Consider the following 17,023-nt stretch of genomic DNA (forward strand, 5'->3'; position numbering starts at 1 on the left):
CCACCTCCATGGAGACACCACACCCTGCCCCGGCCCAGACAACAATACTATATATATATATTTAATACTGTTTTTATTAGGCATTTTGTATATCACAACTTCAGAATATCTTTGACATTGATAATGAGTAATTCAGTGATATAAAATGAACAAAAATAATGTAATGTAAATGTTCCAAATACAATACATAATAAAAAAGATATATAAATGTGATAAACACGAAAAAACTTAAAAACAGTTAAACAATGACATGTGAACAGACAAACAAAACAAAGACAACAGGACTTTTGAGGAGAAATAAAATAGAGAAAGAAATGATTAAATAAAGAGAGGCGGGGTTGTTTTCAGCGCGCGAGGCCTTAATGGATTCACAATCTGCTTTGGCGGAGCTGGGAGTTGCATAATTACCTGTTTATTAGAGCATCGCCGCTCTTCCTCGCCGTCTCAATTAAAACAGCCCTGCCGTGTGCTCTTACTTCAGCAACTGATAGCATACCAATCAGCCAGAGGCGATAAGTCTTTCAGCGAGTCCATTTGTCTGTCTGGTCTGCTTGTCTTTCTGTGTGTTTCTCCTCTGTACATACACATACGCACGCACGAGCGAGCGCACGCACACACACACACACACACACACACACACACACACACACACACACACACACACACACACACACACACACACACTCATATGTGCTGTCCGTCTGCACAGTATGTTCGTCTCACTGTTTGGAAGTCACTTTGGTATTTGGCTATATACTGTGTGTGTTTGTGTATATGCATGTTCACCTGTATACAGCTGCATGCATGTATACACCTTAACATCGGGTACAGTGGTAGAAAAAAGTACTCGCATGTTTTACTTGAATAAAAGTATCAACGCTACAATGTAGAAAGTCTGGTATGGAAATGTGGCTGAGGATTGTCACCAAAACATACTTGAAGTACTGAAAGTAAAAGTACTCATTTTGCTGAAATATCCCATTTCTATCCCAACTCTTTAGATAACAGCACATCTACAAGCTCACAACAAGTAAAAGTACAATATTTGCCTCTGAGATGTATATTGTACATGTAGTGGAGTGGAGTACATGGGAACGTATTGACAATACTAACTTTAAAATTGTACTAGTAAATGTACCTACTGTAGTGACTTTCTACCCTCATGACACCTGTCATGTGTACACCTTTACAGCTGTCTGTACTGTATGTATATGCATATTCCACTATGCGTACAGTACATTTGATACTGCCTAGTCTAGTGGCTGGTGGAGAGACTGAAGCCTCCAAGTGGGGGTGTTTTAGGCCACAAAAACAAGTAGCTTTCGGGAGAGAGTTTACCTCAAAAAGTAACTATTTCCTAGCTAATTATCATTTTAAGACGTTCTCTTTAATTGTTTTTTAGTTGCAAAGAGGCGGTATCTCGTTAAAACAACAAAAGAAAAAGGAAAACGCACACAGAGAGCAGTCGTCAGAGAGGCGTCTCAAGCGTGAATCCTGTTTGAGATGGAAAGCTTGCGCAGCTGAATGCGCTTCCATTCAACTTAATTAGCCCCTGTTTTCTCATTGAGTTCGCATAATAAGTCCTCATTTTCCATCGATTGTATCGGAGTGCACGGGGGAGCGAGAGACAGAGAGAGAGAGAGAGAGAGAGAGGTGGGTGACTGACTGACTGACTGACTAACTACACTGTAAAATCACGAGGGTGAACGTACCGGTAACTCTGATGAGTTGAACCCATGGGGAACCAAGTGGACCCAAAAGGGTCCGTTTAATTCACATCTATCCACTAGTCGGAGTTACGCTGACACTCTGGATTTCACAGTGGCAGTCGGGAATCTGCCCAGAAAGAAGAAGGAGGTAGAATGTGTGTGGTGGTGAAACATCTGTATTCTCCAGGAGGGAGAGCAGAGCGGAGCGGAGCCCCTTTTATAATTCATCATCATCCTCTGCAGCCTGACAGGAATTCAGGAAGGCGAAGGCTCCTCCAGTCTGCTGACAATGAAGCACAGGGAATGGCCGGGGGGGGGGGGGGGGGGGGGGGCAGGGGGGTAGACAGACAGGCAGGCAGACAGATCCGTCTCAGACAAACTACTGTATACACCTGAGCATGAACATTGCACCTGCGCAGTGGCAGTTATTGTAGGAAGTTGTCTTTTTTTAAGATTTAAGGTAAGATTCAAGGTTGGGCTTTATTGTTACATCTTGTGTACAGGACAGGTATCAGAGTAAAACTTCCTTCAGACAATGCAGCAGCATAGATAATAACAGTAGAATAATGATAAAAACAATAAAATAGATTCGAGAGCATCATCAAAAAATGTGAATATAATCTTGGTATATTGTACACAGTATATTCCAGCAGCGTTTTTCGTTTTTCGTTTTTACCCCCAAACTTTACCCCCAAACCGTACCTAACTTTTTATAAACAACAGGCAATAGGCCTCTATTTGCCGTAATAGTGCTGATAACCTGAAACATTTCTGACGTCATTTGTGACAGTGGCACAGACTGTGGTGTTGGGGCGTGGGAAGGGCACTTTTCAATATGGCAGATGAACGTGCAGGATATAACATTGTCCCCATTCTCTTTCCACCATAAAGCACCACGGCACTCGTTAGCCGCGGGTTTATTAAGGAGTCCCTTTGCGCCGTTCAAGGTGACGGTGGCAGGTTGAAACAGCTGTCAGTCCATAAAAGCCTCATCACACGGAGCCAACCGGCTCGTCATTATCTAGGTCGCCCGCTCTCGCTCTCTCTCTCTCTCTCTCTCCGTGTTATCCGCGGTGCCACGCTGCACCGCCGGCGCGCCAAAACAACCCCACTTCTGAGCGACGCCGGCTCACCCGCTAAGCTGATTGTGACGGCAGTCGAACCCAGTCACCCAACCCTCCCAGGTGGTTTTAACCACCACCTTGTCAGGTCGTCGTCGTCCCCCCCCCCCCACCACCACCACCACTACCAGAGCCTCTCTGTGTTCTATCTACGGATCTGTCTCTGGGAGCTGTCAGCGGAGGCGGTTGAATTACGTCGTGGTGGGCGTACAAACTGCCTCTGATCAACGTGCCTCGGCTTGCCGCCATCACCACCCGGTGATCTGGGAAATATTCATGAGTCGGAAGCAGGGCTGGATTTCATCAGGCTCCCCCTCCTCTCCGCCAGATCAGGTGCCATCGCCTCGACACCCTCCTTCCTACGCCCCGGACACCCTGGGTGCTAAATGTCACCAGTTTGTTAATTTACCGTACAGGTAACATCTCCCTGCTCACCGGGAGAGAGACAGAGACGGAGAGAGGGACAGAGATAGAGAATAGTGAGAGAGAGAATAGTGAGGGAGAGCAAATCAATGATGAGTGAATATATATAGCACCAGGGGCTACTGCATGTAATATTAATGGATGAGGAAGGACAGGTGTGTGTGCGTGCGTGCGTGCGTGCGTGCGTGCGTGTGTGTGTGTGTGTGTGTGTGTGTGTGTGTGTGTGTGTGTGTGTGTGTGTGTGTTTGTGCGCGTGCCTGCCTGCCTGCCTGCCTGTGCTCTGTCACACGTTGATCAGTAGCTTCCTCCACAGCACCGCTGTCTGTCTGTGGGAGTTCTACAGCTGTCACCCTCCTCAGTATAGTGAGGAGGAGCCCGGGCCGGGTCCCAGAACACAGCGTGGTTGTCGGCAGCAGCAGTGCCGTGCCAGCCAGCCAGCCAGCCAGCGCCCGCTCTCTGACAGCTGCCTGGCTGTGCCACTCTGAGAGGTGCTCTTTTTCCTCTGAAGTGTAGCTAGAACACCTCCGAAGCCCTCCAACCAGACCTGTGTACCCTATAAGCAGTGCAAACGTCTTTGCTCTCACGTGATATATATGACAAACTCACAACTTGTCATTTTGTGATGCGTTGCAAGCTCGTAGATCTGCTGTTTTACCTATTTAGTCTATTTAGAATTTACAACATTTCAACAACTTTGCCTATAATGTTGTATCCCGTGTTGTACAACTTGTCCAACGTGCAGTTATGAAATCTGTAGTTGAGGGTATGACAGGGCAACTGTATCTGAATGGCGCCTGCGTTGGAAGTGCACTTTTGTCACCCTGTGATGTGACAATTAAGCTGATATCTTTTTCATGTAAATTAATTCAACTAAGCTGTTGTCAACTCATACTAGTCCTTACCTGCATTTCCCCCACTGTATGTTGGGGCTGTGGGACTGCATGCAACCACAACTACTGATCTCATCAGCCTGACGGCCTCAGGTCTGAATGGATTCATCCAGAGCGGCTGTGGGCAATGGGCAGTGCCAGTGTGAAAGTTCACGTAGAGTGCCCACTGAGATGGGACGAGGATGGAAGGATGGCGGACAGACAGAGTTTAGTCCATTATACAGTAGAATAATGAGGGTCTCAGAAAGGCTCCCCATCAAGAGCTCGTGTTAATTTGATCACTATCATGTTTCTATGGCTCACTGCCACTTTTATAATCTTTTTTAAACAAGCCACGCGTAAAAAAAACCCTGCATGAACCAGAAATGCCTCTCGTCAGCAGCATTGTACATCTCGTTAGGGATGCAAAATGATCCAACCAATCAAATTTCCAGACTCTTCTCTCTACTATTGTATACTGTAGTTAAAGCCTTTGCAACTTTCTAAGAAGGACCTCAAAAAGGCTCTTTATCAAGTTTTTGAATTATAATTTTTAGGATTCTGTTCACTTTGTTCTCAGATCCCTTTTTGATAACAATAGCAGCTTGCCGTTTGTTACAAGATAAGAAAACTCGCAGAATCGAGCACAGAGTCGCTTTCCTCAAGAAAAGATTAGCAACATTGCATATGAGTTAGGTACACGGTTTCTGTTTAGTTAGATCTCTATTTGATAACACGTGGTGCTTCCTTTCTTTGTCTGTCACCACAAGCTCGTAAAATCCCAGATTTTTAAACCTCTTTCTAATGACCCATGGTTAACTACGCCTCAGAAAGATAAGACCTTATCAACTCCACAGATTGTCGCTGTCTGGCAGAATGCTTGTATGCCCAAAACCTCATACTTTTCAGGAAATGGAAAAATAACCTTTCGAAGGATGAAAGTTATTCATTATAACAAGCTCTAATTAAAACTTTCCATTGGTTAAATATTAATAAAAACCTCTGTGACTGTGAGGTTTGGAAAAATCTGTAGGAATGGTTGCAATAAATCGGCCTCATGGTGACGCAGTCTTCTTTGAAAAAGTTGGGGCTGACTCCGCCAAATGGGGCGGTATTGAGTTTACAAGTTCACAATACAGCCTTGATCTGGGATTGCTCAGAGATTGGCATTGAAACCGAACCGTGCCCAGTCGAACCAATCAGTGGTAGCTACGGGCACAATCTTGACGAGACCAGGTGTGGTCATCGAGAAGAGCCTGTTGCAATTGACCTTAAAATTGGAATATTGTCTTCTATTCTTGTAAGCAACCAATGACATGAACTACATATTGACATGATAGTGAGGGTGTTAAACCTAATGCTATCAGGCGTTCATTAACACTTTTTTCGTTTGCGGGGCTAGTGTTTACTTTCCTGTTGACACAGCTACTATATGTCATGTAGACACGTCAGTATGATTGGTTGGAGTTAGCACGCCCGGACGGTGATAGACAGACGATCCCATCTAATCACCTGCCAAAATCACCTGAAAAAAGGGACGGCCTTCTTCAGCAATAGGGCTACAGAGATCCCAGATGGAAGTACGTTGTGAAGCAAGCGACTTCCATCTGGCGGAGTCAGGTTACAACTATTCACTATTAGGCATGGAATTACTGGCTTTTATAACGTGCAAGTTTTTGTAAACGTTGCACAAATCTATAAATTCCGAACATGTTGTGACGTGCTGTGAGCTTGTAGATCTAATGTTTTTGCACGTTTTGTATGACACTGTAATGTGTGGAACTATAATAAAAGTGGATATTAATTTATGAAAAAACATAAGGTTTCTGCCTGACAGGGAGGATACATTTTGTGGCAACCTATTTTAGATTTGTTTGGTTCCCTAGTTGTTCCTAGTATAAGTATTGTGCTGTCTGCTGTGTAGAACACGTCCTAGATCCCTATTTAATGAGTTGTGCATTTTCTTCATGGTGTCTGTCTGTCACCACGAGTTCAGCCAAGCTCCGAACCACCACTCCATAATTAGGCCACCAGAAACATCACTGACTTATTCACGTTTTTGAATAAGTATGCTTTATGTTTATTCACACACATGGCACTTACTTTCTTAAGTATGCTTATTCACTTTATTTTTAAATAAATTATTATCCCACGGTTTTGTAACCCATTTTTCACCCAATTCCAATTGCCTGAGCTGTAATCCTGGGCGCTACTCTCCCTCTGCCAACGTGGGGAGAGCCTCGAACTGAGCTCATGCATCCTTCAATGCATGAGTGAGGAAAGAGCAGGTCCCTTCTTATCACCTGAGAGGGAGGAGTTTCCCCGTATGACGTAGCACGTGAAAGGAACACGTTATTCCAACCAGTTAATTTCCCCTCCATCAGGCGACCCGGCTGGCCAGGGGGAGGCAGTTTAGAGACCGACACCGGGCACTGCACTCCCTGTGGAGGTGTGGAATTTGTGTCGATTTTGTGTCGAATTTGAAGTCGCCAGGAAAGTAACTCCACATTTCAACTTTAATGTTTTCTCGTAAATGAATCACAATCACAGCTCAATGAGATTTTCGATCGTCAGCTTGTGGATTTGTACGCTTGTAGATTTCTAGTATCTTCAAATGTCGGTTTTGGACATACAAGGTTTCCTCTCAACAGCAGTGATGTATAATCATGTAGTTTGATATTGTTGCCACAAAGTCAGTGCAATTCCTGAGGCAAGCTCCTTCCCTTCCACAAGGAGAGAGCTATACAGCATCAGTGTTACTGATACACTGGTTTGTACAGTATTTGTACTATTCCATATTTGATGTGGATTGAACAACCCAACTTCCCCATCCAATAACCTCTCAAGCTATATTTTCCAATGCTAAACTGTAGCAAAATGCCAAAGGTATAACAAATAGGCTCTTTATCAAAATCCCACTGTGTTGAGTGCAGTCTCCTTCATTTACACTCCACCAGCCCTTATGTAATGAGTGCTATGCTGTATCTCCTTTCTCACTGTTGGGGTTCAGGGCCTCTATCTCCTGCAATCTCCATCCTCTAACTCGGCTCTCTTCCATTTGACAGACTTATTAGCAAGATTATTCATCTTGAAAATATTCTCTCTTTTTTGGTCCCCTGTATACTGCCCTCGCTAACCAAGCTGTCAATCATTTGAACAGGAAGACGGTCATATTTTACTACGCTCATAGTACTCTACTTTATTTGCACTTGGCATCATGATGTGTTTTACTCTAGCTCTTTCCTCTGCACATTACAATATCTCCCACTCACATACAGTATTCTCCCCTCCTACACGCAATATCGTCTGTCTGTCTGTCTGTCTGTCTGTCTGTCTGTCTGTCTGTCTGTCTGTCTGTCTGTCTGTCTGTCTGTCTGTCTGTCCGTCCGTCCGTCCGTCCGTCCGTCCGTCCGTGTGTGTGTGTCTCTCTCTCTCTCTCTCTCTCTCTCTCTCTCTCTCTCTATCTACCCCCCCCCCCCCCCATCCTGGCAAGCAGTCTCTGATTGGATTGATTTAAAGTGTTGTGTGGTATTGCAGTCCTACACACCAGCTGTCCCGTACTCCCAGACTCCCTTCTCCCAAAACTTGTGAGAGCAGTGTGCGTCCTCCCTCGGGGGGGGACTGGTGTTGTTGGTTTGTGGAAGGCAGCAGAGTGGGTGGCTCAATCAGGTTGGGGACTTGCTGGAGAGAGCAGAGGAGATTGGAATTGGAGATTGAGTTCCTTACAGAGGAAAATGGAGAACTGCACTGCCACATGGAAACGGCTGGCAGAGGAACAATGAGCAAGCGGAGATGGAGAGGATATTGAGGAGTCTGACGACCAACTGTTATACGTCCCAACTTGTTTGGTGGTGGGGGTGGGCGGTTGGTGGGGGTGCTGACAGAAAGTCTTTGCTAGAAATGTTTCAAAAATACAAGCGATTCAACCTTGTAAAAACGCTTCCGTTTTTGGAAATAAGACCTCTTCAATATTCCGTGCTGTGGATGTACTTTTGGCCTTGATCATTTTTCTGTCAGTAGGAGAACTAAAACGAGACTAGTTCTTAGAAGTAAAAAGATAGACCCATAACAACCCCCCCACACACACACACACACACACACACACACACACACACACACAAATCTGGAGTGTGACACATTGTGTGTTTGTAGTTTGAAGTTAACTTAATCTGTCTCAGTGAGCAGATCTACTGTACAAGCTGCGTTGTGATGTTGTAGGCTAGATATTTTCACTATTGGTCATACAGTATATACCGGTAGTCAAGTGATTTAGTTGTTTACAGCTATATGGGACCCCAGGGGTCATGGGACTGAACATGGGATAAAGCAAACTGTCTACAGTAAATATCAGTGAATGGAGTTTCATATTGTCACTGTTGGGCAGAAACCTCTTATCTCCATATTCTAACTTTTTGTGTTTTTGAGTGATGCAAGCCACTCCCTTACGGACTTATGTGTGTGGGTGCCTGCCTGGCTGGCTGGCTGGGTATGAGCATGAAAACAGCATGGTTGTTTTTCACCACCTGTGCGCAACCTAACACACACACACAAACACACACGCACATATTTTTCATAATTCAGCGTCCTACTTGATTATACCACAGCGTCACACAAAAGTGTCACAACAGTAGCAGCTCTACAAGCTCGAAATGTTTTGAGCTTGGAGAAGATCTGCTACTTTTGCTATTTTTGAATTTGAATCCTGAAAAGTTTTGCACATATGAGGTTTCCACCCGAAGGCCGACAGAGACGATATATCTTCCACACAACAGTGTGTGTGTGTGTGTGCGCGTGTGCGTGTGCGTGTGTGTGTGCGTACATGTGCACAAGTAGCCTATTTGTGCACAGTATACACGTGCCCATGTGCACGCTCCCCAATGCGATTTTCCACGGCTCAAAGTAATTTGCATTAGCTATGCAGAATGCATGGGGATTTGCATCCCACTAATTAATATGTCAGAAATAAATTTCGTGCCGTTGCCAGTTAATTAAGAACAATATTAATTATTTGAATTAAACAGAATATTAATTGGATTTCTATCAATTCGTAGTTATTGCTCCGTGAAGTTTTAAATACGGGCCAGACTGAAGGGATTGTTTTTGACATGCTGGTCAGCTCTGCCGCTCCGGAGAGGTTGCAGCTGACCCCAGACATATAGTAATTACTGCAAGCTTTGCAACATCGCACACACACACACACACACACGCATGCACGCACACATGCACACGCCCGCACAAACACACACGCAGACAAATGCACGCACATTACACGCATGCTTCCCGATCTCGTATCTTAAATTGATTGCTCGTTCTTTCAGATTTTTATCCATACTTATGCATTTTATTGCTCTGTAATGCACTTTGTGATGAGCCTGTTTTTGTTCCAAGTACATTATTGCATAATTTGACTTGACTTGATTGGAAAATAATGTTTGACATAGAGTGGAAAGATAGGGGAGAAAGCTCCATAAATTGCATTGCTGCCCAGTTTCTCAAATAATGCATTATTATTATAGCTTATTAAGCGGATGTTACTCTACTGTCCATGTCTCAACTATACTTTATTGGCATGCTATACATTCGGAACATTGAGCCAAAGCAGTGAGTGAGAAAATAATTTAGGCTATGTCTACGTGAAACAGTAACAAAGAAACAGTATGCCAGATACAGTGTGTACAGCATATAACTCACATACCAGTTACAACATCATTTTCAATATGGTATGATGCCCCTGCAGTGTGCTGTGCTCCTCTATTCAATAGAGTACAATAAAGTCTGTAACACTTGACACTGCACGTTGCGTTTTTCCAGCGATTTTTAGATGTACATAAAAGTGAACATTTATTTGATCCAACATAAATCTCCTTAAAGGTTTTCTATCTGACACATTCTAATAGTAAACGAAATGGGGTTTCGATTTGTCCTTGTTGACAGTACAGTATGAACCCATGCATGATCAAGGCCTGCCTGTATGGGCTATTTCCATAGTTAATAGTTCATACATTGCCAATGTTTTTCTGCTAGTTTCTACTACTTTAACTCTGCACTGCCATTGTGTATGCTCTGTTTACGTAAAAATGAATTTTTTTCTATCCAACAAATCACGCAATTCTCTCTCTCTCTCTCTCTCTCTCTCGCCCATCCAGGTCCAATGCAGGAAACAGTGTTTGACTTCTGGCGGATGGTCTGGCAGGAGAACACGGCAGCCATCGTCATGGTGACCAACCTGGTGGAAGTAGGAAGGGTGAGTACATTCATTGTATTGATTATTAGTTCACTCTCCAACAACTGACCTCAGATCAAAGAAGGGTGGGTAGGGTACAGTATTCATTATTAGTTCACTCTATAACTACTGATCTCAGATCAGAGAAGGGTGGGTAGGGTGCAGTATTCATTATTAGTTCACTCTCCAACTACTGACCTCAGATCAGAGAAGGGTGGGTAGGCTAGAGGGCAGCACGGGTCCATCCGGAACCGAATACCCGAGAGCCGAACCGAGAACCGAACCAGTTCGGGCCCATAATATTCATATTTATTTATAATAAACAACAATATTGACTTGTCCCTCGGGCAGGGTCGGATCCATTCCAAATTGCCGCGGGTCTGGGTCGGATCGTCTGAAATGCAGTTACCCGAAATTACCCGTGAGGATCCGAGCTGTATATTAAACCCTTCAACTTAAAAAATAGGTCTCAGAAGTAGACATGCGTGCGTTGTAATTATTACATTCTAAAGTCCATATTGTTTGTTGAACAGAGTCAGCGAGGGCTGGGTCTCGTCATGCACCTCGACATGAGTGAGAGCACTCTCTCTCTTTCGCTTTGTCTCTCTCTCACCCCAATCCCGACAGCGTGCGCACACACACACACACACACACACACACACACACACACACACACACACACACACACACTGCTGGCTATATTAATGCAATCATGGCGACCCCCTTGAGCGAGCAAGGTGAAACGCAAAGCAACGAGCAATGTGGGACTAACCTCGCGTCACCAGGCTTTCCACCTCAGAGGTAAAATGTGGGACAGTTTTGTTGTGATTGTCAACAGCTCTGGTAAGAATGTCGGTGCGCAAAAAATTCACTAATATTAGCCTATGCAAGTTTGCAACCCTCCGCTGCGCTGTCTTGAGAGGCGGGGTGCAGTCGCTCATAGAGAGCAGTCTCATGTCATGTTAAAGCATATAATATTGCAGAGAACACACTATGGGTCCGGATCTATATCGGATACCATCGGCGCCGCACCGTTTTGGTCGGACCGGTTCCAAGCAGTCAAATCCTTCTCGGCTCGGTTTCGGACCGGATCCAAAACTTTTAGAATGTTTCTCGGATCCGTAGCGGTTCGGTTCAGATATCACCGGTCCCTTTTCGGACCAGGTCCAATTGTATGGACCCGTGCTGCCCTCTAGGGTAGGGTACAGTATTCATTATTAGCTCACTCTCTAACCACTGACCTCAGATCAGATTAGCTCAACTCCCCCGTCTCGTTCCCATCACGTCGATGGACAGCCCATGTGATCCATCCACGAGCTACTGTAACACAGTCCAGAGGCAAGTTGGACCGATTCCAGGGATGTGCGCGAAGTACGCACGCGCGTGCATGCATGTGCACATGTGTGTGTGTGTTTGTGTGAGCATACACAACATGTGTATTTTCACGTTGCAGAATCACCGAGGCATGAGTCCTGTGTGTCAGCAGCTCTCTCTCTCTCTCTCTCCCCCATTTATTTGTGAAGTGAAAGGTAACTGATTGATGGCCTTCATTACCAAAGAAGCATCCAGGCGACTGACTGCGGTTACATCTGAGTGGCTCTATAACAGGAGATTACACAGCGCTAGCTGCCAGCTCCTAGCACGTCCACCCCCAGAGTCTGAAGCATCTCTTAATGTTGTCCACACACTGGAGATGGCGCCGTTGTTTACCGGCGTGGCGTTTGTGACAGAAGTGCCCTGACTTCTCCCTCCCTCTCACATCACTGTGTCTGGGGACCCGACGACAAGGAACTCCCAACCCAACTTTAGCCCTCATTTGTTTCCGCTCATCGCAAACCTCCTGCCTTCTGGTGAGGTTATAATTACCGCATTAACCCTGCCATGCCTATTTTGGGCGACTTGCAATTGGCTATTTTTGCTATTTGACTCGTACGGAAAATAGTCTCTCAAGACCTGTCTTCTGCCTATGAGTCTGTACTTTGACCTGTCTTCTGCCTATGAGTCTGTACTGTACTTTGAGTCTGTACTTTGAGTCTGTACTTTGGAAGCTTTGGAAAAATGAGTAGAAAATGAAGCGGATGTCCCGCCGGATCCCTGACACTTTGCCTGCAGTCACGTAAATACAGCCTACTGTAAATCCAACTAGAAGAAGCCTAGCTATAGCTAGCTGGTTAGCAGAAATTAAAATGAATAAAGATATTTTAAAATACATCTTCGTTACCACTGCATCGTGATTTTGGTCGAATAACCTGCCGGTCTGGGGATCAGATGACAGCTTCCTGTTTTGAGGAAGTCTATGTTGTCTATGAAGAGGTAGTCTATGTTGCAGAATCTATATACAACAAAAGCTTAAATTAAAAGCTTAAGTGATTAAGCTGTTAAGGTCTTTCTAGACCCCGTCTGCGAGGGGATATATTGCGCTACAGAATCTTAAACACAAGTCACACGCTGCGCATAGTGGTGTTCTTTAAACACCAACCCTGCCATTTAGCTGATGTTGCCCTTTTTTGTTCTTCTTCTTCGTCCCGGGCAGGGAGGGGAGGGCTTTAAATGTAGCAGAGCCTGATAATGATTCATGGGCCCCGATCTCCAGGCACCTCATTAGTCCGTTCCTCTACAGTGGTTGTAGCAGCCCGGCCCCGGCTCCGCCCCACACCTTCTCCACACCTGCTTAGCTGCGGCGCCGTGCTCAGCGGGGGCCACGGGGGCCCCCAAACCGTCTGTTATATGATCCTTATCCAATGGCAGCCGCAGTTTGGTCACAGCGACTCTGCCTCCACAGAGCCCAAAGCAACCCCCCCCCCCCCCCCCCCTCACAGACCTCCATAAAATCACTCTGCCATATCACAGTGGGCCATCTGCTCATCTCCGCTGCTGATGAACTGAGAATCTTGGCAGACACACACACACACACACACACACACACACACACAGATGCGTGCGGCACACCGCGCAGACGCGGTGCTGCAACTTAGCCTGACACAACCCAATGCTTCTACACACACACACACAGGGTGCAGACACTCACCCTGCTTTGATGTAACACACGTTTGCTTTGGAAGGGTGGCATGCTGACCTGTGTGTGTGTGTGTGTGTGTGTGTGTGTGTGTGTGTGTGTGTGTGTGTGTGTGTGTGTGTGTGTGTGTGTGTGTGTGTGTGTGTGTGTGTGTGTGTGTGTGTGTGTGTGTGTGTGTGTGTGTGTGTGTATGAGCGTGTGTGTGTGTGTGTGTGTATGCGTGTGTGTGTCCGTAGCAGAATTTCAGAAATAGACATTGTGAGGGCCATTTTAGGTGGTCAAGAAAAATTGCCTGTTTTGTAATACATTGTTTTATACAATGCTGTCGCACACCCACAATCTACATGCTCACAACAAGTTGCAGTTTGCATTGTGAGCTTGCAGATTGTCTATTTTGTCTATTTTGGGTTAAATTTGTGAGAGAAATTTTTATAAAATTACTCAAATGAAGAGTAATACAAACGTGTGCATGTGTTTGAGTGTGCACCTTTTCCCCCTCATGCTGGATTATGTGCAAATCAGTCAGATTTACGCCACACAAAATAACATCTGTGTGCGTGTGTGTGTCTGTATGTTTTGTATGCGTGTTCGTTGTACCCTTGTGTAATTTTGCCGAAAGGCTAACCCCCCCTCCCCCCTCAACCTCAACAACCCCCCCCCCCCCCCCCCCCTCCACCCAACCAATACCAGGCATCTGATTTGGAGTGATCTAATAAGGTAATGGCTTTTGCCTAATTCAATCTGGCTGGAAACGGCCGGTGGATTTGTGATTGTCATCCGGGATTAGTCATCAGGGGTGTGAGAGAGAGAGAGAGAGAGGGGGGTGGAGGCGGGGCTAGAGAGAGAGAGAGAGGGAGGGGGGGGGGTGGAGGCGGGGCTAGAGAGACAGAGAGACAGAGAGAGAGAGAGGGAGGGAGGGAGGGAGAGAGGGAGGGTGGGGGGGGGGCGGGAAGCTAGAGAGAGAGAGAGAGAGAGAGAGAGAGAGAGAGAGAGAGAGGGAGAGAGGGAGGGTGGGTGGGGGGGCGGGGAGCTAGAGAGAGAGAGAGAGAGGGAGGGAGGGAGAGAGAGAGGGAGGGGGGGGGGAGCTAGAGAGAGAGAGAGAGAGAGGACCTGAAGCTCGCCTCCTCTCAATCCCCTGTTCCTTCTGTGTCACTCCACTAAGCCAAAAATCTCATTTCACTCATAATCACAGCATACAGTTGGGCCCCGGAAAACGAAAATTGAATCGAGCCCGCCGCTGATGTCACATTTATCCCCTCATCAAAAATGATTGTTCTCTGATACTGTATACCTCCGCGATCTCAACTGCTATTAGTGCTCCCAACTCCCTCACCATCAACACTTTAATTGAATGGCTGAGAAGCGGGGGTGGGGTGGGGGGTAATTTTGCACTCTGATGATACCTAATATAAGAGATAATTCCGGTGGGGAGTTTAAGATTTCTATTGGGAAATCTGCATGAAACGCTTGATGGTTTATCATTTCATTTTGGTTGTCATTATTTCCACCCTCATCACATTCAAGTAATTTAAAAATGAAAGGGGAAAAAAATCTAATGGTTTCGTCTGTGTGACATGTAGAACTAAAGATTGATGAATCGTACAGCCTTTCTTTCACTCTCAGCATTCTCTGGGCGGCAGTGGCTCAGGAGGTATAGAGCGTCTGGCCGTTTGGTTTGATTCCCCCCGCCTTCGTGTCGAAGTGTCCATGAGCAAGACACTGAAACCCTGACCATTCATGCTGTGTGTCGATGCAGTGATGTCGTGCACCAAAAACAGCCGATCTGCAGGCTTACAACGGGCAGCTTCGCGGACACTTAGTGAGCTTGTAGATCTGCAGCTGTATTTTCAATGTGTGAGACAGCACGCAACCAAGTATAAATCAAGCATTTATTCACACCGTCAGTGTGAAAGTGTGTGTGAATGGGCGAATGTAACACACAGCAGCGTTTGGAGAAAGGCACTGTTGAAATGCAGAGCATTTCCCATTCGTTGAACAGCACTGCCCTTGGGTTCTGTCCAACTTTAAACTCATTTTCCCATTATCAATGTGTGAATGAAAAAGCAATAATGTGGGAATGAGCTCTCCATCGATATCAGATTCCCATTTACAGCCTCTCCTTGACCAGGAGCCGAGACTAATACAACGGCGAGCCTCATTTGGCCTTGGAAGAAACGCCTTAGAAAGTGAAATATCAGGTGGAAAATGGGGAGGTAATGTGACGTGACAATTTAATGTATTGGAGAAAGAAAATTACTTTGAATCGCAGTGGTCACGTTTAAATGAAAGGATTTTGTGTTCTTGTATGTTAGTCTGTATGTGCCTGTGTTCTTTCCGTAAATATAAATGGTAGCCTAAATAAATGGTGCATTTATATCCACAGTAACAGCACCATTTAGAATTACATTCTCCCATTAACACACAGACGGCAGAGGAAACAGTGCAAGGTACTGTACCAACCTGCTCATTGGGAGCGTTATTTGTTTGCTCTCTTGCTTTGCTCAAGGACACTTCGACACACAGCCAGGAAGAATTGGGGAAATTCAAAGTCTGTGTGTGTGTGTGTGTGTGTGTGTGTGTGTGTGTGTGTGTGTGTGTGTGTGTGTGTGTGCGTGCGTGCGTGCGTGCGTGCGTGCGTGCGTGCGTGCGTGCGTGCGTGCGTGCGTGCGTGCGAGCGTGCTCGTGTGTGCGCACATTTTACTTATTTGTGTAGTGCAGATGCTAATTCTCTGGTTAACCTTGCGTCACTCTCAACACTGTCACACATGTGAGTAGTCCAACAGCAGTGTTCTACTGTATGTGGTTGTAACTGTAGTGTTTTTAATTTGTGTTCCATTCTCAGGTGAAGTGCTGTAAGTACTGGCCTGATGACACTGAGATCTACAGAGACATCAAGGTGACACTGATAGAGACCCAGCTGTTGTCGGAGTACGTCATCAGGACCTTTGCTGTGGAGAAGGTACATTCACTGTACATTCACATTTTCAACCTAGCATCTGCATTCTGCGCATGTCATTATAGTAGGTGAAAATAGCAGATGTACAAGCTCACAACGTGTGCACATTGTGAAGCATTGTGCTGTTCATCGCACTGTGAAAAAGCTTAATAGGGCTTAAATGGTTAACTGCTATATCTCAGTAGCGTGGGTCTGTCCCGTAATCAAACAAATCAAATGTCCCAATTTGTGTCATGAGCTGTGTTTAGGTCCTCTCAGAATGAGCTTTATTGTATGAATAAAATACTGATTACTGAATACATTTATGAGAGGTGGGATAGGTTGGTCTCGTAGCAAAAGCTCACACATGGTCTCTGTGAAAGCCATATGGCTCCTGACAATGCTGGGAAATGTTTCTGGATCAAACAAATGATGAACTGGATATGTATCATGAGCTGAAAGACTGACCTAGTGGTTACAACTGAAGAATGGCAGGTTCAGTCCCCAGTGTGTGACCACTGACCAGCACCGACAACCATCCCATATTGTCGAACCTTAGTTCAGTCAGATATACTCGAGTGTGTTCATGCTATGCTCATGGTGGCATTCATGCCTATTACAGTACATTGGTACTACACATGTTCCATACTCATTTGCCTGCGATGACGTGGCAGTCAGCTGACAAATGGCCACGTTATTTAAGCTCACCTCAGTCTCTGTTCTTCCT

General features: G+C 45.6%; 1 protein-coding gene across 2 annotated transcripts in view; it reads left to right on the forward strand.

Moving 5' to 3' along the window:
• LOC308325887 (receptor-type tyrosine-protein phosphatase mu) overlaps window positions 1–17,023 on the forward strand; it is a 219,407-nt gene that overhangs the window by 183,093 nt on the left and 19,291 nt on the right. For both annotated transcript variants that reach the window (XM_080778633.1, XM_080778634.1), the window contains 2 exons: window positions 10,269–10,366; window positions 16,204–16,320. In XM_080778633.1, the coding sequence (XP_080634759.1) occupies window positions 10,269–10,366; window positions 16,204–16,320 (215 nt within the window). The remainder of the gene's footprint in view (window positions 1–10,268; window positions 10,367–16,203; window positions 16,321–17,023) is intronic.

The sequence above is a fragment of the Protomyctophum bolini genome, assembly GCF_963924005.1.
Source record: "Protomyctophum bolini genome assembly, chromosome: 12".
Lineage (NCBI taxonomy): Eukaryota > Metazoa > Chordata > Actinopteri > Myctophiformes > Myctophidae > Protomyctophum > Protomyctophum bolini.